The sequence below is a fragment of the Periplaneta americana genome, chromosome 7 (assembly GCF_040183065.1).
Source record: "Periplaneta americana isolate PAMFEO1 chromosome 7, P.americana_PAMFEO1_priV1, whole genome shotgun sequence".
Lineage (NCBI taxonomy): Eukaryota > Metazoa > Arthropoda > Insecta > Blattodea > Blattidae > Periplaneta > Periplaneta americana.
The window spans coordinates 176,869,990-176,897,695 of NC_091123.1; the positions used below are offsets into that span (position 1 = coordinate 176,869,990).

At 34.4% G+C, this 27,706-nt stretch overlaps 1 protein-coding gene across 1 annotated transcript in view; it reads right to left on the bottom strand.

The window, feature by feature from the left end:
* Positions 1 to 20,317: 20,317 nt before the first annotated feature.
* Positions 20,318 to 27,706, bottom strand: part of LOC138703784 (uncharacterized) — a 109,831-nt gene continuing 102,442 nt past the window's right edge. Inside the window, exons 4-5 of the mRNA XM_069831962.1 lie at positions 25,787 to 26,050; positions 20,318 to 20,725 (exon numbers count right to left, since the gene is read on the bottom strand). Of these exons, the coding sequence (XP_069688063.1) occupies positions 20,452 to 20,725; positions 25,787 to 26,050 (538 nt within the window). The 3' untranslated portion in view covers positions 20,318 to 20,451. The remainder of the gene's footprint in view (positions 20,726 to 25,786; positions 26,051 to 27,706) is intronic.

A 27,706-nucleotide genomic window follows, 5' to 3' on the forward strand; every position in this document is an offset into this window, starting at 1 on the left:
TTGGTTAGTATACAATTGCCTTAAGTGGTCTTTGAAAGGTTTGTTGATGCATACATCATGTATTTGCAACTGACTGGTCATTCCACCTGGTATAACAGCCATATCAATGTTCATTTTCTCGGTCATTGTGTTTTGTACAATGTCAGTTGTGTGATCCTTAAAGGCATCCACTGCTGGAACAAACTCTGGTAGTTTAGCCGTTCAAATTATATGCATATTTACATTGCTCATGTCTGCATATAACTCATACCTGATTTTAAGCCGCAGATATATTTCATTGGTCTTAATATAGCAAAAAATGTGCAGCTTATATTCGGGTAAATACAATATATGCATTTAGGAAGAGATTAAATGAAATGAGACATTATCAATATTTGGTTCATGAATGATAATGTTTTAGTATGTGGCCTGTTGACTGAAAAACAGTAAGTTGACTCTTGCTTCTATCTGCCTACTACTGAATATCAGTATTTTAAACAAAATTTAAACTAATTCAGACACTATTTTGATGTAAGTGTCTCTTGTTTTTGTTTGTGATGTAATTTAGCATAATCTGAATAATTGAATTTGTTACAGATCGGTAATAAAATCTCTCTTCATTGAAATGTAATATATCATGCTTAGGATGAACATATTTTATATATATTGAGTCAAATATTGTTTTTTTTCTTAAGTTAAGACTATTCGTCCCAAGAAAATCATACGAGGACTATTTGTCCCAGGCTGTTGATACCATGATACAATTGGTACCCACACTATTCGTCACCAATAAGAGTGTTGTCGCATGTTTAAGTACGTCCTAAATTTATTTAATCAAAATTTCAGATTACATTATGTCCCAAATTCATTTTTTCATAGTGCTTTCAAGTACTGTAAAATTTCGCCATTATTTTTATACTTGAAGACCACAGGAAAAGGGGGAATGTCACTTTTTTGTGAAAATTGAGATAATGTTAAAAATTGGAAGTTTATGGTTAGACGACAATAAAACATATTGAACGTATTGATTACTAGATTAACCACCTTTCAAAATGCATGGTGGTATTTATAATTTGTAACACACTTCTTGAATAAGTTAGTTTTGAACTTTAAATTAGCTCTCCTGAAAATCTTGACATCCCCCTTTTCTTCCTTTATTCTTCATTTATAATAAGGATCTACAACATGCTCAATTCGTCGGCTCAATTCAGCTATTTTCTTTTCTTCTTGGAGAGGTGCTAATTTCAAGTCGACCAATATGAAGGGAAATCTCAGCTTCTTCACTCTAGCTTACCCTGAAATTCTGTAAAGAAAGGATGTGATTTCCCCATTAGAATATTTAGCCTATAATGCCAACCTTCAACAGGATTCTTGGTTCTCGGCAATCCTGCTACAACACATTAATAGCAGTTCCACATTTCTGTAGGGAATAGAGGAGTCCAGCGACCACGACCTCTGTGACGACCAAGTACGTAGTTCTCCTCGCGGTGTTGAAATATTGGCTCTAGATCATGTGAACTGTTGGCTTCTTCAATGTCTTGTCCATCATTATCAATGTCATATGGTACAAAAGCCAACGCTATAGCAGCGTGGAATTCGTCCCATAGCTCCACACATTCTTCCTTCATGTAAATTGGTGCTAGACCTTCACTCTGGACTTCACGCCACAAAATCTGACTTAAGTGAAAGAGACATCCAGCCAGCTTACAATGTGGGAAAACCTCTCTGATAGCGTTCATTGAGATTTCATAATCCGTGGAAACATGACTCGATGTCAAATCAATTTCATAAAGTGTCCTAGCCTCGTCAACGATATACAATGGAACAAACCATTTTTGTGGTACTAACTTATTGCGATACGAATTGTCTGGTGCGAATTACAAACTTGGAACCAATTGTCACAGTACCATATGTCTGGGACAAATTGTCTGGACACTGGTTTTTATTTTAGATATTTAATTCAAGTTCATACTTTTTTAGCCTAATCATTTGGGTTAATAAAACAGTGTTGGATACTAATATTACTACAGCCTATACATGTCAAATTTTATATAATTTCAATCATATTTGATTCATTACTTCCATAATTGGGCCGCGAAAATTAAGGAATAATACAACTTCTGGATCTTTTTCTTATTATACATTAATGTATTTCATTTGAAACGAGTTAGTGGATTTTAGGGTATTTGAAATTACATAAAATTCAGGGATGATACTTGATTCAAGCGTTTAATAATTATTAAAAACTATTACATGGCCTAATTGATGCTTGACTGTATGAGTTTGGAGTGCAAAGGTCATAGATGAGGGATTAATATAAAAAGTGACGGTCATTTTGTTTATTTTGGCTGCATTGCTTTCATTTTTGTATCTTGTTTATCATGAGATTATTCAGACCTGATGATTGGAAGCACAAATTTGATGCATAACACAATGCTGGCAACCTCATAAGCTGACTGTATTAATTGAAAATGAATGTTTTAAATGTTTGTAACTTTAAAAATATAAACGACTCCATTTTATTTAATGAGATAGTGTAACGTCAATTGTTTGTTAAATGTTAAATCGTTCATATTTTCGGTTTCAGTAAATCTTTTGCATTCATTGTATTTGTCGCCTTAATTGTTTTAACTTTGCTAAAAGTTCCCATAAAAGCATTAAATATGCAAAACATATCCATATGTTATTTCTGAAGTTTTATTCATATAATTCCAGTTAGATATTCTCAAAATTATTTTAATGAAAGAAATTCACATTCGATGTAAAGAAATTAAACTCGTAATATTTTTTTTCTTACAGTTATCGAGTTTCTGTGATGGCGTGAATGTTGATAATGTTTGTTACGAGAAAAATGTCTGATACTAAGCTCTAAAGAGTCTACCATTGAAAATAGTTGCTGTTAATGACCATAGTTGTGACCATTGAATATTACTTTCTGTTTAAAAGTCGTAGGCCTATTTCGTAGTAACTCAAAATTAAGAAGTTATTTAAATGCAGTGGAGGAGGAATTCATTACTTTAATATACGAGTGTTTGACATTTATTGGCTTGGATCATGATGCATCTTGTGACAAGAATTGGAGTCATATTCTCCTTTAGTGTGCATATCTATGATGTCCACTAAAATTAGTACGTAGCAGATTTCGGACTAGTGTGACTTACCAGTGAACTGATACGTCACTAAAGATTGGTACAGTAGAACCCTTTTTTTAACGACTCTGAGGGATTACTTCCCCTTCCCTTAAATAGGGGTTTTCCTTAAAAGGGGGGTTACGTAAAATTGGAAGGAAATGCTAAAATAATTAGTACAGTGAAACCTGTTCAAGACGGAAGTGATATGATCCTAATTTTTTTTTCCGTTGTGGACAGGTTTCCGTATTATTCAGGTGTGACATTAAAATGGAATATTTTGTCATTCATATACATGAAAAACAAAATGGCATACCGCAAACTGCAAGAAGTACAAAATATGCCGTTTAACACTCATCACATTAAATCAGCTTTCTGTCGCTTATTATGTTGGTGAATCATCTTGACTAAAATCTCATTCTCTGTATAAATGTTATCGTAACTCACTCATTAGTCATTAAACATTATTAAAGTTTACTAATCTCATTCTATTTAATATCTAACACTATACTCTAATGCTGTACTGTATATCACTGCACATTATTAATTAACTGGACTAGGAGCCATCTATTAGAAGCCTTGATTTCTGGTTTATGTAATTTCTTTCCCAGTTCAATAGCTTGCTTTGCAGAATAGATCCAGAAATTGGCTTGTTCTTTGAAAGGTCATGAAGAACCCACTCCCACAACAGTTCATTTATTTCCACATAAACAGTTGCTTTCTGGTTCCTTTTGTGTCACCAATATTGGCCGCACGCCACTCACTCATTATGATCTTTAATTTTTAAAGTCTCACACCTGAGTTTTCCACAACTCTACTTCAATATTATTTCACATAGACTTTGTTTCTAATTTTCCTTTATCTCGATAACTTTTACTCCATCACTTAATGTAAATGCCACATTTTATGCGTCTTTTTTTTTTTTTTTTTTACCTGGAAATCACTACACTTGCGTTCTGTTTAGCTACGAACAGTATACGGGTGTGAAGCATTGAAAATCTTTGAAGGGACTCGTCTGCCTGGTCAACAGGGTAATAAAATTTATGACCGACAGGCCAACACACCCTCGTACCCTCTAGAATTTTGCAAAGAAAACTTGTTTTTATCTTAGTGACCTACATATTTAGTATATTCCTTGAAATTACATGCTGTTTCAAAATATAGTGTGTCCAAAATGTTGTTTCCATTTTGAACAGTAGCAGACAGTTTCCGTTTCCGCGTTGGACAGTTTCCGTTTTATTCAGGAAAAATTACACATAATACATACAAATTTCGCTGGGACCAATAAATTGTTCCGAAATAGACAGGATTCCGGATTATTCAGGTTCCGATTTGAACAGGTTTCACTGTACTAACGTGTGTTATGTACCAAACATTAAGTTGGGCTTACAGTTGTTATTTACAATACATTTCATTATAATATTTTCTAACTCTTCAAATGGGTGAGACACTAATGTTTTTTTCAAACCACACTGAAACCATACCTTTTTGCCGTATTCGAGAGTGTTATTTGAGGATTAACCTCGACATCTATTATTTTCACTTTCTTTTGATAGTTAAATTCTTCTGTTTAGTCGCCATTATAACAATGCATAAACAGCATTAACAAAAAAAAAAAAAAAAAAACTTAGAAACTGGATCCGTACAACTTCCAAGAACAAAGCAAGCAAAGTCACCATTCTGTGAAAGCAACGCAAAGCAGGACCATAAAGAATAATGGTGCTGTATTATTATTATTGATTGAGTGCACTATTGAACATGCTAGTACTGTTGATTATTGAAAGCATATTTTGGGCCTCACTATCATAAAATCGATTTGAAAAGTATTCCTTAAAAGCAGGATTTTCCTTAAACCAGTTTCCTTAAAAGTGGAAATTTGGCTGGAACTTTACAATTTATTCCTTAAAAACAGGAACATTAAAATAGGGTTTTACTGTACTTTCATTAAAGTAAATTATTATTATTATTATTATTATTATTATTATTATTATTATTATTATTATTTATTATTATTTAACCTGGCAGAGTTAAGGCCATACGGCCTTCTCTAACACTCAACCAGGAGTAAAACTGTGGTTACAAAAAACACTACAAATTTACAAAGTACACTACAATTTTACACACATAACTGAATAAAATAATAATAATAAAATGTAAACGACAAGTAAATAGAAATCAGACATAATAATATATAACATGCAGAAAGAAAGAAAAAAGCATAATAAAATGTGAACAGCAAGTCAAAATAAATGAGACATACAAAGTATAAAAAAATAAGACAATTATTGATGATGATAATAATAATAATAATAATGATAAAAAATAAGAATAGTAATAATAATAATAATGATGATAATAATAATAATAATAATACTAATGGTAGTAATAAAATAGTGCAGTACAAACCATACAATGAATACATTATTTTTAAGTACACACAGTAAGGAAAATTATGATTATATATAGCTCAACTTATCACATTATAGATATACCATTATCGGAAAATATGAAAACAAAAATATAAAATAAGTTAAATATCACTAGAACATTAAAAAAAATGTGAATACGTGGAAACATGTAATACAACACTTGTCATAATAGTAAATTAGTTTGGCAACTCGTCATAAAATAATTTTCTAACTTGGATTTGAAACATGTATGATAACATGTAAGAAAGATTTCAATTGAACTTCTATTGCGCATATGAGTAGGTGAGATTGTAATCTTCTAGGAGAATTTATGTTCCATTTATTTATTTAGGAAAACAAAAGAACCTCGATAATATTATCTGTTATGGTGACTGGAATGGATTTACAAAACTGAAAATGACCGCTAATCCATTTTACTTAGATATTACTATAATAGTTTAATATTACTTTACAGTACTGTTATTTTAATTAAGAACTGATCATGAGCCATTTAAAAAGTCTGTTATTTTCTTTTGCACTTCGGCTGCATTTAGTTTTTTGTTGATCATTTTCAGTTTTCTCTAGTTATGCTGTTGATTGTATTATACATATTCACAAAAAGTGAAATGTTGATATGACATAAGCCCTACATGTACAACAAAACGAACAGTGAACCATTATTAAATAGATCACTTAGGAACTGATCTTCAATTTGTGACACGAAGATCCAAAGAAATCATGGTATAATTTGCACTCTTGCCAACTATGACCGGCTGTTTTGTAATGAAACAGATTCTGTTTAATTCGAAATAGAGAATGCCTTTCATTATTTTCATTTTCATAAAACACACTTAAGGGGAGAGGATGGTATTTTTTTTTAACTTTTTTCTTATTTGGTGTAAAATATTAATTTTTTGTATGTAGAGAGCTCATAGCTGTGGCAACTCAACCAAATAAAAATATTTTGAGAAAAAAAAATTATTTGGGGTCCCAAATTTGGAAAAAATATACTCAATGCAGGATTGTACTAAAACCAATATATCTAAACCGTTTTTAAAGATAGATTCAAACAGTTTTTTGCAATGTATTTGCAAAAGCATGTTCTACAAACTGTCTGTAACAGAATTTTGATATTAGTTCCTGCATTTGTAAAATAAACAATTAAAATTTAATAACAATTTTCTGATTTCCTTTCTTGCAAACAAGCAGACGTATTTTTAAAATGGAATCAATTAACAAAATTCTGTTACAGAGAAAAGTTTCCTAATAGTCTAAAGAATGTGTGTTCTAAATTTCATGCATGTATCTTTAATAGTTCAGAAATTATATCCATTTTTATCTGACAATGTAGCAAAAAAATGAAATTACTGGAAACCGATAAAAGCGGGCGTGTGATTTAAAAATCCATAGCGCAGGAAGTTTAAAAGTGATGTCTCAACATCCGATAAGGGCACAAATACCCACAAAATGTTATGAAATGCATTCCACACATATCAAAGGGTATTTTAAAGAAAAAAAAAATATTTTTTTTTTTTTTATATTTAATTTACCAGAAACAATGAAAGTGGGCGAATGATTTAAAAATCCATGATGCAGGAAGTTTAAAAATGGCGACTCAACATCCGATAAGGGCACAAATACCCACAAAATGTTATGCTATGCATTCCACACATATCACAGGGTATTTTAAAGAAGTCTTTTTTTTTTTAAATTTACTCATTTTTCACCAAAAATACCATCCTCTCCCCTTAATCCACATTATGGATAACAGAGGGATGGAAAATTGAGGTTCTACTGTATAATTAAGAAAAAGAAATCCTCTCCACTAAAGTAATAAATTAGAACATTTACGAACTTCAGTAAATTGAAGATGCTTCATGTTTGTTATGTTTTATAAAACATTAATGTCAAGGTTTTTGAATTATTGTTATACGTAGAATTACAAATCATCAAGATCAATTTCTACATTGAGACAGTCACCACAGTGATTATTTTTCCTTTCCCTTCTGTCTTTAATTGTTTTCTTCATAACGCAATTTCTTTTCCCTTGAGGTACATTAACACCTCCCTTCATGTTCTGTTGATTGATGTTTCTGAATTCAGTTATTAATCATTGTTTTATAAATTCGTAACATGTATGAAAGGGTAATGAAAGGAGCTTGATGAACAAATTGTATTGGAAGTCCTACATTTTAGTAAAGATGTTTATATATTGTGGCATCAAAGAAATTTGAAATGATATGTCACGTCCAGTCTTGAAGGATAACCCTTGATAATGAATCTAGCAACAAATTCTCTTCCCTTGCCTTACCTGGTAATGGAGCTAAAACATTGGATATAAGTGCTGTTTATTAAGCTCTCTTGACAAAAAAATACTGTCCATTAGTATAATTTACATTGGATTGATACTTGTACACTTAGCGGCAAAAAGAATTGGCCGGCCGACAATTTCTAAGTTCCAGAGACGTACATTGCGCATGCTCGTCTCGTCAAAGTCGTAGTTCACCAGATAACACATATTAAACCATTTAAATTTGCTGTATTTTGTTTAAGAGTCTAAAATATATAATAAAATCGAATGGCAGGTTGATTCTAGATACACCAGGGCCCTTGAAGAGTGAAATAATAATAAAATTGATAAATACAAAATCAACCGGAGCGAATATGAACAGGAAAACAATGTATTATGCCGAACTGATATTAACAGTCACAGTAGTGTAAGTTGTTACGGTATTGGTCTATTGAACAAGTTGATTTTAGTAGCTCAAGGTTCGAATCTCCCCCAATCTTCTTTCTTTTATTACAAATTTGCCATCATATGTGTCTCGCAAAGCTATAATTATGTGGCGATATCTCCTAGAATATGCCCAAACTCTAATAAATAATAAACCTCCCTCTCTCTTTCAAGTAATACTGCTATCTGTTAATACAACGGAAAACGATATCCAGAAGGAACACTTTTCTTCCAGCAGGATAATCATCCCATACTCACCACCAACCGGATTCAAAGATGGTTTACGAGGAGGCGTGATGTCGACCCAGTCGACTGGCCTCGAAATTCACCAGATATGAATCCGATTCAAAATTTGTGGGCTGCAGTCAAAAGGATCCTACGCTCTATTTGGGCAGAACAACCACCCGTTCGGACACCTGAGGAATTATGGGACAGAGTTCTAGATGCGTGGGAGGAGATGGCCAAGAATTTAGACCTGTTCCATAATCTTGTGGACTCCATGCCGTGCAGAATGAGGGCAGATGTTGACGCAGGTGGTTTGTGGACGAGATACTAGTCCCCACCACAGGCCTTGTTTTGTTAATATATTAAAAAATTGTTTGTTTTTGTTAATTTAATTATTTATTTGTGTTTGATATGCGTCCGGTTTTTTAGGATGTGAAACAAGTATTTTTGTTTATACAGGTCAGGTCTCACCTATTAATAGCCCACATGTGATGGGCAATAATATTTTTACAAGGCAGGCATAACGAAGTTTGTTAACAAATGCCATTTCACATTTAAACTAATAAATTAAGTACAAGTTAAAATAAAAATAGTAATTTTTCCATACCGGGTGGCGAACTTACAACCTCTGGCACGGATGTCAGACTTCTTACCACTGGGCCACACACACTGCTCGTAAGGTTTACTACATTAGAGACGGACGACTTTCAATGAAGAGACACCACAGCAATGCCTTGCACTGGGTTACGTTTACACGAGTGAACCGCGCGATAAAACTTAGCATTTCTATCGACCAGGAGTCGGCCCATTCTTTTTGCCGCTAAGTGTACATACACCAAAGAAACTGTACATCATATTACATTTGAGTTTGAATATCATTTCACATTTCTTAGATTAATTTACCAGTGTTTGAAACCGTCGATGTCTACGACATACATTAGCTGCATAAGTGTACATATGTTTGAATTGCATCAGCTCATCACTGGTTTTTGTGACTTACGTAATGAACATTCTTAAACAAGCTGAATGAATGTACTGTCCTAATATACCGGATGTGACATAACTTTGCACTTTCATTCAGTTTGCACTGGCACCTGTATAAATTTCAATCCTGTGTAGCAGACCTTAGTATAGTTGTGGATTATTTTGTTTGATGTTTATTTCTCTTTGTTTCGTAGTTCGTTGATTTCCAACCAGCCATCTCACACCCAGGTTCTTTCCCCATAGCTGTTGGAATAAAATATATTTGTGCATATTCATGGACAGTCGTTGGGATGCTAAACAATATTTAAATTTGTATTGTTCCTGCAATACATGTTGCATATCAGGGAAGGGGCAAATATAGTGTCATTTTAGGACAACTTTTTCTCATAATTGGTTTAAGTGCATGCACAGTGTAATATAGTACAAGCTTTGAGGCCTAAAGAAAAGCAGCATTTTATTCATGCCTTCAGATGTAGCCAGCAGTAGACCTCTTTTCTTCAGGGGAAAGACTGTGGCTGATCTGATAAAGGAATATCTTAAGACATGGAATTAATTAAAATTTGTAATTTTGGTTTACCGCGCGATATGTATTAGTATCATCATTGCGTTATTGAGACGTAAATATTGGTAGGAAGATAATTATACGTCCATTAAGAAAAAGATGACAGTCTGCTTAAGTAGTGATCTGCAAAGTAAAACTACTTTTGGCCCACCTTACGAAGTGTGTGTGTGTGTATGCAGGTGTTGATGCACCTCAATACAAGATTGGTATTGGTTGGCATCCTTAACTGCATCACTCTGGTATGTTCTGTTGCATTTAATTTTATTATGAAGATCGGAATGTGGTCTGAGGTGGTCCAACACGTAGTTACTTGTTACTTCACATGATCGCTGATGTACCTGATACTCTACTTCATAACAGTGGTCGAATGAAAAACAATGTGCAAGTGATGAAATTATACATGTTGTCTTAAAAGTAGCGTAGCGTCTTGGTTTAATCCCCCCCCCCCCCACAAAGTGTAATTTAGTCTTAAGATGACGATTCTTAGAATGATTATATTCTGCTATTTGAAAAGCATTCGTAAAAATTTAGACTAATATTGACATCCCACTTGTTGGACCACTCTCTGGATATAGTAAATTCCAGTATAATAAACGAAAGAAAAAAAAAGCCATCTGATATGCTTATCTCCCCTGAAAATTGTTGAGAATGCTTTAAATATGGGCAGCATTAACATAATGTTGATGATTTTGGGAGGATTATTGAGCAAACTGGAATAGACATGTGAAGTTTTCTACACCTGTTTTCTATAATGCAGTATTTATCCTATAAATTTGTAATTGTGTATTTTATCGAAATAATTTTTTTTTCCTGGCAATTTGTAAACGTACAGAAGAATCAAACAAGAGTTTTTATAGTAAATATTGTTGAGAAGTTTCATTACAAAACCTATAAGAACTTTTCCATTAACACTTCCTACATATTGTACAGGGTGTCGGAAAAGTTTCCATGCTCCTATATTATTGATCGCTACATACAGTATGTATCAACTGAAAGTACTGTCCATTACTCAGGAGAAGACGAGCGGAAAGAATGTGACCTTCTTGACTATCGCTGTTGATTATTATAAACATCGCTCAGATAAGCATCCCAGTAGCCAGGTTATTACTCGTGCAGGAAACATGAGTAACAAAGCGTATGGAAATTAAAGCTAAGTTGAACAGAAGGAGACCTAATGCTTCTGCTTACTGAAGTACAAATATTGCACGTGTTGTCGTACGTTATCTGTTCACATCCCTTCCTTCTCAGTCTGCTCTCGTCTTCTCCTGAGTCACTGACAGTACTTGAATGAACAAATTATGTATATACTGGATCTATACAGGGTGATTCACAGGAAAGGTAAATTTGGGATGTGAATTCTGAAGTCATTCTGAGTCAAAAAAAGTTCATATAAATATGGGTCCGTTTTCAAGCGGTTACAGAGATATGGCTCTTTGATTTCACAAAAACACCTGGTTTTCCATTGTATTAACGCTCATTTAGAGACAGATAACAGGCAAATTTAAAGTTTATATTTACGTATGCATACATATCTAATATTCTAGATGTCGGGGTCGATGTTTTCGCACATTTTCAAAGGTACCTCCTTCTGCTTCAGTGCACTGTTGCGCTCGGGCGTGAATCGCGCTCATTGCTTGGGAGAGTTGCACGTGGCTGTTCTTTATGCCGCATCCAAAATACGGTCGATTAGCGCCTCTCTCATTTCCACCTTCCTTTGGTATACCAAGTCTTTCATCCAACCCCATAGACAGTAAATACTTTTCAATATGGTACCCTTCTGTTTGGAAAGTGTCGTTCATATTCAGTGACAGCACGCAGGGAACTTCCATCACACAAACCGTATACATACACAATATCGGTGTATTCTGCAGTCGAAAATTTATAAGGCATCTTGAAAAAAACAACTCAACACTTCCGATAACTGTACCTGTATAACTACTGTAGTGTAGGTAGCTGACTGAACTGCTGTGAAGTGATAAGCGATAGTGTATTTGTGTTATGAGCGGGTTCTGTGTCATTACATCAGACAAGGGCAGGCGACTGGACATTTGTAATGCCCCATCACCCGGTTTGTGAGGTGAATGAACTTATCTTATCCACATCACTCACAATGTTACGTCATTCATTGCGATTGGTGACCTTGTCTCGCATCTCATTTCAGCAGCATATGGTAGATAGATAGATAGATGAATTTAATGTCATTCAGCGATTTACAGCCATAGACAACGTCAGAGTAGATATATATAATACATGGCTATTACAATATGAATAAATGTAAGAATAAAATAAAAAATAAATATACAATCACCAGATAATCACAAAAACAGGTTAAAAGTTTTAAAAGAAATAGTATAAAATCAGGTTAAAATGTACAGATTTGTCAATTGCATGAGGTTAAAACAAAAAGTATCTAAAATGTAATATTGCTAAAATCATTGACACTGTAGATTGGATTCGCCATCAAAGTCCTTCTCACCATCCTTCTGAAAGTAAAATATGACGTGTTTCTTATATGCAATGGTAAAGAATTATAAAGTTTATAAGATATGGAAATAAAACTATTGCTTGGATGAACAAGTAGGAAGATTGTGCACATTACGCTTAACATACAGAAGGCAATCCAGAATAAACATTGACGGCAACGTAAGTATTCCTAGTTGTACAAAAAGTGGTTTACAATGAGTTCTAGAAGAGACACCACAAATAATTCTCACTGCTCTCTTTTGAAGGATAAACAACTTAGAAACCGAAGTATGGTTGCCCCACAAAAGCGTCCCGTAACTTAAGTGACTGTAAATATGGGCATAATAAACTGTAAGTAAAGAATTATAGCAATGTTTGTCTGAGGATTCGTAACATGAAAATTCCTTTATTAATTTTATTAATAAGATATTCTGTGTGCGTACTCCAGCCCAGACCGGCTTCGAGGTGAATGCCTAGGTATTTAACTGAGGAAGACAAGCCAGTAATATTTCTGTTAAAAGAAAATTTAATATCCATAGTCTTATTAGAGTAGATGCTAAGTTTATTGGCATCACACCAGTCTTTTATCCTGAACGATGTGTTGTCAAGGCAGTCATCCTCAATGCTGGCTGGGAGGTCGTTAATATATATAATGAACAGCACAGGACCAAGAACGGAACCCTGTGGGACACCAAACTTGATGTCTGATTCACATTGGGGCCAGACGTTTTACCAAAGAAATGCATCTAGCTCCGCCATCGTTCGAAAACAGACCTATGTTCATATGAACTTTTTCACGCAAAATGGCGTAAGATATTGTATACTAAATTTTTTACCTTTCCTCGTTAATCACCCTGTATGTGCACCAGCGTGCATGTGTCTCCAGGTCCCCCTTGATATGTAACTGAGCATCTTGAGAGTTATGTTTCGAAAGGCTTCCTCCATACTTTCATGCAATTCTTCATTTGTCCTGTACCGACATTGAGAAACATTTGATTGTTCTGCACAATGAGTTCTCTGGTGTAGTAAGGTCCGAGCTTAGTGGGGACCATTTCAATGGTGCTAGATTTGTTACAGATCCACGCCCAATCCAGCGACCTGGAAGTTGTTCATCAAGGAATTCACGCACCTGAACAGCAAAGTGGGCTGGAGCCCCATTTTGCTGTAACCACACATGATCCATGATACCCTTCTCTTGCAGCTGCGGTATTAACCACGTTTGCAACGTGTGCACATAAGAATGTCCGGTCTCGTAGTAGTACATTATGCAACGAGCCTATAATGGTAGTAATTAAGACGCGAGTATGTTTATGAAACGAGCACAAGTTCATTTCATAATTTTCATACAAGCGTCTTAATTGCCATTATAGTCAAGTTTCATACGACTTTTTATGCTCGACCATATTTCTAACTTGAAATTATTCATAAGTATTCGTGTTATTCTTATCTGACTGAGGAGCGGATCTGACCTTGTAAATTGTGAGATGTGCGCAGACGCGAAAGTATTGATTTTTTTCCGAGAAACCAATGTCGACATTGACCTTGATATAATCTAGAGAGTAAAATAAACAATCTTGATATAACCTTGAAATTGAATTAGACATTGAAAAACGAGATGAAAAATTGAATTTATTTGAATATTATTTATAATTAACGCTAATTATTATAGTAATAGAACTGACTTAATTTCAAATATAGGTGATTTATTGTGCAATTGGTGAAATGAATTTGCGGGAATGTGCTTTGTGAAAGGCTGGAAGATGACGGCGAATTGATGTTAATTTGTGTTATTTTTTTTGACTGAGTTTAATATTATATTTGAGATTTCAATTTTATTTTGGATCGATTCTTCAACATAACCTTCTGCAACAGTATTGGATTCCCAGCCTCCGTGACGTTTCAATGTTGTGATGTCGCCGCCAGCCTCTAATAAAATTGTCGCAGAACTGCTGCGAAAACAGTTGTCTTTCGATTGCATATCCGAGAATAATCGATACTTGCGCTTTCATATTGCTGCAATGGTATTTTCTGATTGGTGGAACACCTGAACTTTAATGAGTAGGTGTACTTTAATGAGGTCCATTAAAGGTTCTGGAAACTATCAATAGTATCAAACAAATTGGGAAGATCATTCATTACATTATAAGGGTTTCTAACTGGAACTGGGCAACATGATTCTTTTTCAGTGATTCAATCAGACTTTACGAATCTTTTGTAAGGTTCATTCACGGTTTGTTCAGAACTCATCCTAGTCTATGATTCCAAGTAGTGAATTATAAACGGACGACTCACATGATTCTTCACTTTGCAATCCTGGGTAGAATAAAAGTGTCACACATATCTCGCGTAGATGGCAGAGTAGGTCCGGGAAGGATACAGTCCCTTTATAATGAAAGTTCAGACAGTGAACTGTCTCTTTCTGATTGGCTGGAACCAGTTTTCATAACTTCTGTTAATGTACAAAATTATGGAAGATAGTTATCCTCAATTATAATTTGTAAACTCAACATTACTATCAATTACAATTTTTATATTAAATCCCTATTTAACCACTACGCAAATTTCAGACACACATTATTTTTCATATTTAACTAAGCAAATCCAGTATTTTGTTTCCAGTTATCCGTTCCTTCACCCACAACTAAGTAATTTGGTCAGAAAGTATCTATATTCACTGGGATCTTCAGTTCCCTCCAGTGCTGTCATGGTAATTTTTTTCTTGGCCATACGCCCCACCCCTTGTTTTCCCTCTTGAAATATATTTTACTCTCTATCTCTCCAACTGCCATTAATGAGTTTTTTAATATTAAAGAAGTAAAGAAATTGTTTTCCTTTACATTTTAATTGTATAACAAGTTTGATTTAAAGAATACACCATCTAGCCCCACCGTAGATGCACACTAGTCTCGAATCTTTGAGTGTGTATTTGTAGCACTTCTTGTTTTTCAACTATTATTTTATGTAATTCTGTATTCCAGTGTTGCAGAGGTGGACAGTTTTTGTTTATGAACATTAAACAAAATACTATGCAAATCTAGTCTTTCAGGTAAAGCTCCCTGTGAAGCAGATTTGAATAATTTCAAGGGAAAAATTGTTCCGGGGCCGGGTATCGATCCCGGGACCTCTGGTTGAACGTACCAGCGCTCTGGTGTTTTGTCAGCCCACGCGAGTTGTGTGGATATAAAGGGAAAAGTTGAGATGGTGTCGGGTGGAGTTCCCGGGTAGCTCAGTGGGGTGGATCGCTGGTACGTTCAACCAGAGGTCCCGGAACAATTTTTCCCTTGAAATTATTCAAACAAAATACTGTCTTCCTCCGACGAGTTTAGCGCTGGACCTGAGGTATTCTTGCCATCGGTGCGGGGGGTTGCAGGTAGATTCTTTTGTTGCTACAGCCAAGCCGAGCGGAGTGGGAAGTATTAATCGTCCAAAAATATGCAGTCTTCAGTTTGTAGTAGTGTGTGATTATGTCATATACATATTGTTTACCTAGGCCTATATGGTTTCGTTAATATATTAAATATATTGTTGCAATTTTTGCTCAAACCTCCCTGATGTTAGCTATGTTAATATTATATGAATTACTCATATTAAATATTTCACTGTTACAAGTCATTTTTAAGGAAACATGCTGTGGAAAAGTTTTTAGTTTTATTCTATTGGAATTTTAGAATATGTGTGATTGGTAGCGTGAAAAACAGATTCCTATAATGTCATGCGAAAATCATTTGTTGGTGATATCTTAAAATACAAATCAAGTAGTTTTACTTCTCAAGCGAGTTCAGCAGTACAGAATATTTAAAGTGATTACTTTACACATTTAATTCAATTCTACTGATCACTAATTTTATAGTATGATTCTTCTTTTCATTTATATTATTGTAGTTTTATTAGATTTTTCTTTTTATTTATTTTATTGTATTTGTATTTCTGGTGGTGTGATGGCCTTAACTTCACCAGAATAAATAATAAATAAATAAATAAAATTTTCTACAATACTTTCCTTCTCTGAACACGTAAGTACGAATGGTTGTATCTCTATCTCGCCAAAAATACGTTAGAAAACTAATAGGCATACTGCTCTCGTAAATTGGGCGAATGTTTTCAGTATGATTGTACTTCCTTCCAGACTGCCGCTGTCACTGTCCCCTCCCACTCCAGTACCGCGCTAGACTAGTCGGAACCGCATTCCTCTCAGCCCTAAACTCCTCAGAGGATGACAGTACATTAGAAACAGCAAGAGATGATCTAAGATCTGTACAGATCTCTGCATACAAAACTTAGGCACCCATATATCATATGGGTCCATACAGACAAAATTTTCTTTTCCCCATAGATTAATAAAAAAAAAATCTAGTATCCCATATGATGTATGGTCTCCATGACAGCACTGGTTCCCACAGAAAAACTGTTATCCAAAACTGAATCAAATATGATGGCAATTATATAACAATTGACATTTATAAGCAGTAGCAATATTAGTATCCAATATTGTTTTATTAACCCAACTGTTTAGGCTAAAAAAGTATGAACTTGAATTAAATACCTAAAAAGGCTTCCACAACAGGTGTATCAGCTAGGATCTATCAAGACCGTGGCCTCCTAGGTCCCCAGACTTGAGTCCTCTGGATTTATTTTGTTTGGGAATATTTGATATGTTTTGTGTATTGCAGCCTTCTTGATGTAAACGAACTCCGGTAATGCAGTGTCATTAGAGACACTAGGATATTCTTCGAATGTGTATGATTTTCAGTGAGGAAATGTGTGGATGTTGATGACTTAAAAATCTACTTAAAACGATCAATAAAATGCTCTTAAAGTAAAGGGAAAAAACACAAAATTAAAAAAATGCATTTAAATATTATTCAAAGTACTCGCACCACAACTTCTTAAAAATTAGTCATCTTGTTTCAGTGACTGCCCTGCAAATCTCTGAGAGAGAAGGCAATTTGCTGGAATTTGACTAAGATAAAGGAAAAGGACATGCAACAAAATGAAACTTTTAAGGGAAAACTATAGATTTTAATGAGGGTTTATAATGTTTTTCAATCAGGGGTGGTCCATGTCAGTGCCTTTATTCTCTGTCTCCTACTCTTCACTTTTGTTACCAGACCTTCCAGATAAGGGAGTGTGAATACAAAACATATTGTGGGTGCAGCATGCATTCTTGCAATCTTATGTTAAAATACTGTCTACTATAATACATCCCTTCTGAACAATATTGGGGACATAACGTCCTATTGTCCAGGAAACGGTGAAAGTCTTCCTCCTCTTCCAAACATAAATTCTAAAGATACTCTCGTACCGACAAAACAGTAGCGGCCAAAGCTCTTACTTAAACTGAGCTGTTGTAAAACATTTTATATTACTTCCGTTGTGTGCGGTGATGTCGTCAGAGTTTGCTCCAAACTATAAAACTCAAACTTCAATGGTATTCACTTGTTCAGTAAGTAATTATTTAAAAAAAAATATAGGTAAAAATATTTAACAGGCCTATTTGTAAAGAAGAAAGTAAAATCCATTCCAAATGATCTAAAAGTTCTTCAGAGTATTAAAAATGGCAAAAATATGTAAAAATAATCTATTAGCTCAAAAAATGCAATATAAAAATTACTTTTGTACGTCAATATTAACACAAAGGATTTCTACCAGTGGTCTGCATCGGACGTTTTCGCTCGAGCACCAAGTAGTTCATAGCATAATCCGATAGGTAGCGCACATGCATGATGGGTAAAATTGTCACGAGCGATAAATCCTCGAACGGTATAAGCCGAGCGTTAGACATTCGTTCTTGTTACAGTGATGAACTGTGTAGTAACATCATAGATATTTATCATTTCAAAACTTAGGAGTGTTTAACTAACCTCTCCATAGTACAACTACAAAACCTGCTTTAAAAAGTAATATAAATGTTGTAGGTTTTTTTTTTTTTTTTTTTTTTTTTTTTTTTTTTTTTTTTTTTTTCCCCACACAGGAGTGATTTTGTTTTTGCCACATCTGATAGATGTTATTGGATGTAAATGTAATTATAAACGGAGAACACAATCACGATAATGCAAGAACTGTATCAAGTTTTGTAGTAATAATAATCTCTAATAATTAGTGTATCAATCTTTGCGTCTGTAACAGTTGTGCAGCATTATTATTCGTTTTATTATATTTTCTGTGACGTTATCTCTGTACTAATATCGTTATTAATCTACTGCTATATCAATAATATTTTTTGCGAGATCGTGCGTATTTGCTTGTTTTCCGCACAGAACCAATACGCGGTAAGTGTGAAATACCACATTCAGTATTCCCAACGTAACACACATAACAATTTCCCTCTTCTTACCGCTTAAGCGCGACATTCATTTTACTGCTTTGGGCTTTTAACATATTATTTTTAGAGACGTTTAACATAGTAATAATTATAAATTGGAAACTTACCACTGCAATTTCACCTAAATTGCAATGTTAATTATTGTTTTTAAATATTTGCAAAAATTAAGTAAAGTCTACTACACGAAACTTATTGCATTCCTGATACAAGTAACATTAAGGAAGCCGTGAAAAAATCAACAAGATTCCAGATGCCGATGTTATTACTGCAATATGTTATATAAATAATATTGTTAAAATATTAAAATGAAAAATAAATCATTACATAACCTTACCGTTTGTTTTAAATTCGCATTTATAGACTGGGGGAAAAAAAAGACAGACTTATATCACGGCCTGCTGGAGTATAGTAAACACAGAAAATATTTTATAGCAACAATGTTGAAGAAAGATATTTTGGTTTTCCGAAGTTTCCGTCATTAAACAGAAACCAACATGGATATTTCATTGCAACTAATTAGAAATTCGTCTTTCAGGTATGTAATAAACGATCTTCGCACAAAATAATGTACGATACACGAGCGGTATGTTTGTTTTCATGTTCTCAGAAATTAAAAAAGCTCAACTACGTTTCGCTTTTTCAATCTTTTCCTCGAACATGAAAACGTCAACATACCGCTCTTGTAACGTATATTACTATTGCAAAACGTTTCTACATTGTCGCAGTATATAGGCGGAACACTATGTATGGACCTATCATATTATATATGTGGTAAATCAAATATTGAATAATTATTAATTAGCAATAATAATAACTATATCGTAGTTTTCCATACTATTTTATTTATAACTTCATGTTCCTGTTTTGGTACGTTCCATTGACTGTTCCATTAAACGTTTGTCATAAACGCAGAAAATAAAGCCTTATTTTTACCGTGTGAGCAAAACATATTTGTATCGTATCTGTCGCCTTCCATACAAGATAAGACATGTCGGTGAGATGTACTGTGCTTCTATTTATTACGAGCGTATCACGACCGATCGTATCTCACTCGAGGGTGCGACACTCGACCGAGTTCAAGCGAGCGATTTAACTCCAATGCAGCACTCTAATAGGGGTCATCCTAATGTGAAAAATAAGATGACTTTTCATCAACATCCATCCTCTAGTTAAAAACGATATCTTTCTCCAGTGCATATCAGATGTTATGTTACTCTAGAGAACCTCTACTGACGAGGCACAATCAAGTCCCACAGATTCCAGAAACATCTGGTTTGCAGAGTTTGTACCTATAATTATGAAACACCCTGTATACATATCAGAAAATAGTACATATTCCTCTTTATTTAATATTAGGATAATGAATATAGAAAATATAGTAAGATAAGCTATGGTTTTATTATTACATCAAATCTGAAACAATGTGTTAAATTATATGGCTTTCTTGTATACATTTCTTTGTCACTATGGTATGGTAGTAGCGTCTTTAATTTCACTTGCACATATTTTGTAAAATTCTTTTAGTCTTACCCCTTTGCAGTTCTTCATGCCAAATTTAGTGCGTTCACAAGAACCAAGTGTGAATAGGTAAACTCACTGCAGTTAATTGATGTGGCACACTTCATTGTCAAGATTAGTAAAAAAACTCAATAGCGGTCACTTTGTCTGTCTCTATCCGAGTATTTCCCAGAATACTTGCTCACAGAGTAACGGTCGCTGTAGCGATCGTCAGGATATTTGTCCTCGGCCTTGTAGTGAATTTCAGGTGATCCAATGTGCTTCTGCCAGTGATGCGTCCAATAAAGATCTTCCGGTGACACTTCCTTGGGTGACTTGACATCTTTACAGACGATGACGCAGTATATGAGGCTTCCGATCAGTGTTAAAAAACCAAATATGAGAAATACTATGCCCAGGATCCTGAAATCAGACAAGGAATTGCACCAGAAAACAAAATAATATTTAACAATATTTTCTTTAAGTCCGTCATAAACTTATCTTATATAAGGTAGGTGTCCCTGATATGGCCCTGATATGACCTTACTAATAGACGGTAATTATACACAGTATTTAAAGGGTGTAAATGATATGTTGTTATTGAAGTGTTGTATCAGTGAAGAATTATGTTGTGTCAGTGAAGTGTGTTGTATCAGTGAAGAAGTATGTCGTGTCAGTGAAGTGTGCTGTGTAAGTGAAACGTGTTCCTGTCAGTGAAGCTTTATATTTTATAGTGGCAGTGCAAAGAATTTGAACAGTGAAATGTTTTTGAAGTGTTAGTGAAATCAGGATAGAATCAGTGAAATGTGTCGTAGTTCCAGTGCAGTGAGTGAGTTGACAGCGAAATGAGTGTAATGTTGAAAGGTACTTGTGCAGATATGAACATATACTCGTGGGTTTTAGTTCGATCTTAGTTTTAAGATACAAATTAGAATATTTCAAATGTTATTTTAAGTGATTGTTTCATTTAATTTGGTATATTCCCTGTTGTTGTTATTATTATTATTATTATTATTATTATTATTAGTAGTATTAATTATTAGTATTATTATTAATTGTATTTTTAATTAATGTTTATTATTGTCATTATTGAGTGTAATTAGTTACCACTGCCACCGAGTATATACCAGTGGCGTAGCATGAAATTTTGAATAGGGGAAGCTAACTCAAGTTGTCTTTCATGCAATATGAGAAAACGTATTACAAAAATACACTCTTAAAATAAATAGTAGTCAATATCAAGTCAGCAGTCGAAGATTGGTTGGAACCTCGTAAGTAACACCAATAAGGCATGACCTTAAATGATACGTAGTAAAATTTGATTTCACGGTTTACACATATCTCTAACAAATAGACACGTATACGTATAACATTAGCTCACTCCCTGTCATACTTAGAGAAATCACAATATATTAGTATCATTACGTAAGTATGCGTCTGTCTTTTGGTTGTGTCCTTCATTGACAGCAAGGGAGTCGGTCATTTGTTTTTTAAATCACACTTTTGTTCGTAAGTCAGTTTTGATAATACAATTGTCCTAAAAAATTCAAGTAAATTAGTGTCAGGAACTTATTTCGCTCATTATTTATTATATCAGCCACAATGCACACTAACACTTCAACTGAACACAACTGACGAAAAGGGATAACTCGGAAACTACTTATTTTAAATGTTAAAGCTAGCTTCTTTGCGAGCCTTGCGACTAGAGTAGCTTAGGAAGGGATGGAAAATCTGCGGGGTGGATTACACAGAAGAAACCGGTCTGCTTGGAAGCTGGTGTGTGCAGGCTTCTTGTTTACTGCTGCATCACAAATCATCCTGAGCTGCCGCATCACAATATTTAATGCGTAAATATAAATTCTATTAAAATTAATAAATAATTTTCTTCATAAACTGCAGGTTTATTATGAAATTATTATTAACTGGGGAAGCTAAGCTTTTTAGCTTACATTGACGCTACGCCACTGGTATATACCCATTGCAGTGTGAATAAATACATACACAAGATTTGAGAATTTTTCTAGCCGCCATTTTGAAAAAAAATGTAAACCACTTTTTTCTTACTCCTCAGTCTAATGGACTTTCTTAAAACAATTTCCTTTCCCCATAAAAACAGCTTTAATTGTCCAGAAAGTTCCAAATTCCAAAAGTCTACCTAGTGGCCATATCAGGAACATGTGCACATGATATGGCCACCCTTGTTCCATGTTCTACAAATCGTGATTGTTTTCAGTTTCATAGCGCAGTTGTGTTAAAATTAAATAATTTTGGTGTAAAATGAATAAATATGACACTTAATAATCTGTTTTATAATTCAAAAGTGTAGTCAAAACAGCTATTTCCATAAAAAATTAAGTTGTTTTTCTTAAAATACAAAACTTTTGCGTAATCCCAGCTATAAGGCATGTAAATTTGTCAGGTGAAAAAAATAAAAGTGAAATGAACTTAATATGGCCATGGTGCATTTGACATGGCCATATCAGAAGCAGGTAAGCTTTCACGAAAATCGTTTGATTATGAACAACTCTTAAAAATACGCCATCAACGACAACACCAATCAACAGAACATTAAAAACTGAATGGAGAACTATGGTTTTCGTGAAACAAGTATTTGAAAAACATGCAAAAAACAAAGGAGACTTACCAGAGAAAAATAAGAAGAGGTCACATGAAAACCGCAAAACAGGCAACTGACGCCATATTGCTCAACCTGACTGGATGGAAAACGATCAAGTGACATACCAGGATGCCCTTTCACTGAATGCTGCTGCAATTTAGCGGATTTTTTGATTAACTAACTCACAATAGGGGGGTGGCCATATCAGGAACATGGCCATAACATGGCCCACCTTAATAATGTGATATTTTTATTTCATTCTACTTGATGAACGTTTTCGGTTTTGTAAACCACCTTCAGATCACTGTTACTTCTATTGAACTGTTATACTGATGTGCAATGGGTTACATTAACCGTATTGTATTAAAATATAAAATGTGAGATAAAACGTTGATGAATGTACATATTTAAAATGGTAACATATTAAATTAAATTAGTCTAAGATGAAGGTTTTGCAGTGTATACAGTCCTTTCAGATATGAAACAGTTATTTTCTTATGACCTTTTACATAATAACTATCATGGGACTGCATTTACAAATAGTTATTGCATAATTATGAATCATTGAAATTCGTTGGAATAGATATGCAGCATCATGCTTGGATTTACGGAGCGCCCAGGAGCGGTCTTGTGATCTGAAACTACGCGAAAATTGTATTGTATTATCGCTATAAAAACAATTTTGTGCGAGATCGTGCGTATTTGCTTGCTTTCCGCACACAACCAATACGCGGTAAGTGTGAAATACCACATTCAGTATTCCCAACGTAACACACATAACAATTTCCCTATTCTTACCGCTTAAGTGACATATTCATTTTACTGCTTTAGGCTTTTAACATATTATTTTTAGAGACGTTCAATATAGTGATAATTATAAATTGGAAACTTACCACTGCAATTTCACCTAAATTGCACTGTTAATTATTGTTTTTAAATATTTGCAAAAATTAAGTAAACTCTACAACTCTACTAAAGTTACTGCATTCGTGATGCAAGTAACATTAAGGCAGCCGTGAAAAAATCAACAAGATTCCAGACTCATCATAGACTGGGGGGAAAAAAAGACAGACGTATATCACGGCCTGCTGGAGTATAGTAAACACAAAAAACATTTTAAAGCAACAATGTTGAAGATAGATATTTTTGTTTTGCAAACTTGCCGTCATTGAACAGAAACCAAGATGGAGATTTCATTGCAACTAATTAGAAATTCCTCTTTCAGGTATGTAATAAACGATCTTCGCACAAAATAATGTACGATACACGAGCGGTATGTTTTCTTTAAATTCTCGGAAATTAAAAAAGCTCAACTACGTTTCGCTTTTTCAAACTTTTCCTCGAACATGAAAACTTCAATATACCGCTCTTGTAACGCATATTACTATTATATTAAACATTTCATAGCGTATTTTAGGAAAATCATTGATTTAATTTCCAATATGCTCAGCCAGTTTAAGAGACCAGTGTATTATGATAATAAATTATTGAAATAATTTTAATTTTCTCCTTTAAATACGCAGAAATATGATCCGAACAAATATAACGTCATATAATTCGTTTTCAGAACGAAATTTGTTTGGATCAAATTTCTGCACCTTTAAAGAACAACTAAATTGTTTTCAATCATATATTATCATAATACACGCTACGAAATGTTTCATATAAAACAATTTTTATCTCTAAAACGAAGGAAAATTGTATTAAACTTTTTTGGTTGAAATATCTCGAAGAATAACTCCCTGAAGTTAATAGCATTACTTACGGTTCACTTTGTATATACAATGAAACCTCTCCTTACGGACACCTCCAAGATACGGACACTCCTCATATACAGACAGATTTTTATGTCCCAACTGAAATAATATAGAAATAATGATAAATTTAACTCTCTTTTACGGACACTCTCAGACACGGACACGGACAGCTGTTTCACAGTCCTAAAGCTTGCTTTACCTCTTGACTGCGGACAGAACTTGGATTTCGAGACCTAATGTGTTACAAAAATGAAAAATTTAGTACAAAAATTCTATAACATGAAAGAAGACAATAGGCCTAAGGGTCTCGTAGGCTACCACTAGCCCAGCCGGCTACCCCTTGTTAGCTAGAAGCGGGTGGATAAACAAAGTCATAAAATTTACCCTGTCTGATGTGTCCAAGGTTTCCGCGGTCGTGAAATTGTATTCGACACATGATAAGGTTAGTAGGATTATTCTCTTCACTTCAGTTGTTCTGTTTCGAGAGACATGGCACCTGAACGTAAAGGTTAAGTTGAAAACTGTAAATTACAGTACTTCATAACTGTAGACCTAGAATAAAATTGCATGGCACAGTACTGTATTTTCCTTTTTCGGTCTTATCTATTGTAGTTCCAAGTTGGAAAGAATTTACTGTAGTACAGTAGACTGTATTTAGAATTAAACTACAGAAATACATTTCATTTAAAGCGTGAAGGGCTACATAACATATATTATAAATTTACTGTTAGATTGGGGAGCCTCCCTCCTAATAAAGGACATCTCCCAGATGCGGACAGAATGTTATGTCCCTTCTATGTCCGTAAATGAGAGGCTTCACTGCATTTCACAATTTCACAGCATTTGGTCACTGTTATTTCTGTGGTGTTCGGGTAAAGGGGTATAAGTCATTTTTTTGTCCAGGTGGAATTTTGTTCCCCAGATGAACACACAAGTTAAATTATACAAGTGTGTGTGCAAAAATCAAAGAATACTAGCAGTTGATGTGTTTTATTTGTGTAGAAAATCATTTATAATAAGGGTTCCAAGTTTAATTTTCATTTATCTCCGAACTCATTTTTATGACTTTACCCAAACACCACAGAAGTATTTTACTTAATTCCAACTTACCAAACAAATAAAGGTTCGAAGAACTGGATGACGACAACAAATCCGAGAGTAACGAGAATCAGGCCCAAGTTGATGAGAAACATGAGGCAGCAAATGCCCTTGGTGTTCGGGCAGAATGGGTTGGGTGCAGTCATGGTCTCCACCATAAGCCCGCCTTTTCGCGAAGTTTTCGTCTTGACAGTTGAAACTTCTGAAGGTGCACGGCCACTACGGTAGGAATAGTGGCTTGGAGGTCGACTGTGGTGACTGTACCGAGACCCTCGACTGCAACAGAAATGTAATTCTGCTCAGAACAAGTTAAAAAAAAGTCAACATCATTGCAGAGGTGATTCAGGTATTCGTACAAAATCTATAAGGGGTCTCCAGCGAATAGGGATTATAAAGAATGGACACTTCGCGTCGGTACCTTTGATGTAGCCGGACTGATTTCAATGACCTTCAAGCCAGCTAAAGCGTGAGATTCTGCTTTCTCCCTAGAGTTGGCGCTGACATCACACCAGCTAGCAGTCGACACAGCGGGAATATAACACATAATTAATACATCTAGGTATTAAAGGAAAAGGTGTTATTTTATTTCAAGAATATACTCCCGGAAATAAATGGATTTTTTCTAAGGAGGGTCTGTCTTCCTCTGAATGGCGGGACGCAATTAAGATGAATGCTAACGTAGCACCAGTGAGAAGTCTTCATGGGAGATCCTTGGACGGTTTCCGTTGCAGATACTGCAACGAGATTGAAACCTTAGCACACGTCCTAGGATCCTGTCAGCATGGAGAACTCCTGAGAAATTCACGCCATCATAACATCCGAAAACTAATAGCACAAGCCCTTAGAAACAAATCCTTCGAGGTCCATGAAGAGATGCACTGCGTTGCGTCTGAAGGAGGCGGAATTAGAAGAGCGGACATCGTGGCTCTAGACAAGGCTAATAGTAAAGGCTTTATACTGGACCCAACTGTTAGATTTCAGATGAGCCAGACCCAACCATCCGAGGTCAACAAAGAAAAACAACAAATTTATGAGCCTACTATTCCGTATTTTCGAGAAAAATATCAGATGGAAGGCACCTGGGAAGTACATGGTTTAATGATCGGAGCGAGGGGCACCATCCCACGATCAACAGTAAACACTATCAAAACATTTGGAATCCATGACATCATTCCAAAAATAATTACTTCAACCATTAAAGGATCTGTGGCAATTCTGAAAAATCATTTATAATAATAATGGTTTATTTTAACTGGTAGAGTTAAGGCCATTCGGCCTTCTCTTCCACTCAACCAGTATGATAAAAATTACTACAGTGCTATGAATATAACAAAATTAATACAATACAATACAATAGAATTCAAAGTAATACAATACTACAAATACAAGACAATATAATACATAATTAATATAATACAATGACAATTCTTTTCGTCTTCACAACACCAATAAAATAATAATAATAATAATAATAATAATAATAATAATAATAATAGTAATGATAGTCATATCTAAATTAAATTAAATTAAATTATTAAGCTCGATCACAAGTTTAATTTCAATTTGACTGCGCCCGTAAGATTACGGAATATCATAATCCCCCCCCCCTTTTCTATTCGTTAGTGTGTGATTGTTACATAATATATATGTACAAATTTGTTATTTCTTAAACTTCAGCTCCTAGTTCACATTTCAATTTGACTCATCTATCTTACTGTAATCATTACTATTCTTATATGTGTGTTATTCTGTGTTTTTGGCAACCCAGGATGCCTGGGCAGACTATTTCTTGAAATAAATTATATATATATATATATATATATGTACTCAAATAAAATAAATTGGATCCATAAAATAATAAATCCGTCATTAACTGTAATGCCTAGACTCTAGAGTTCCTTTATAATGAGAGTTGAGACGTTGACCCCAACA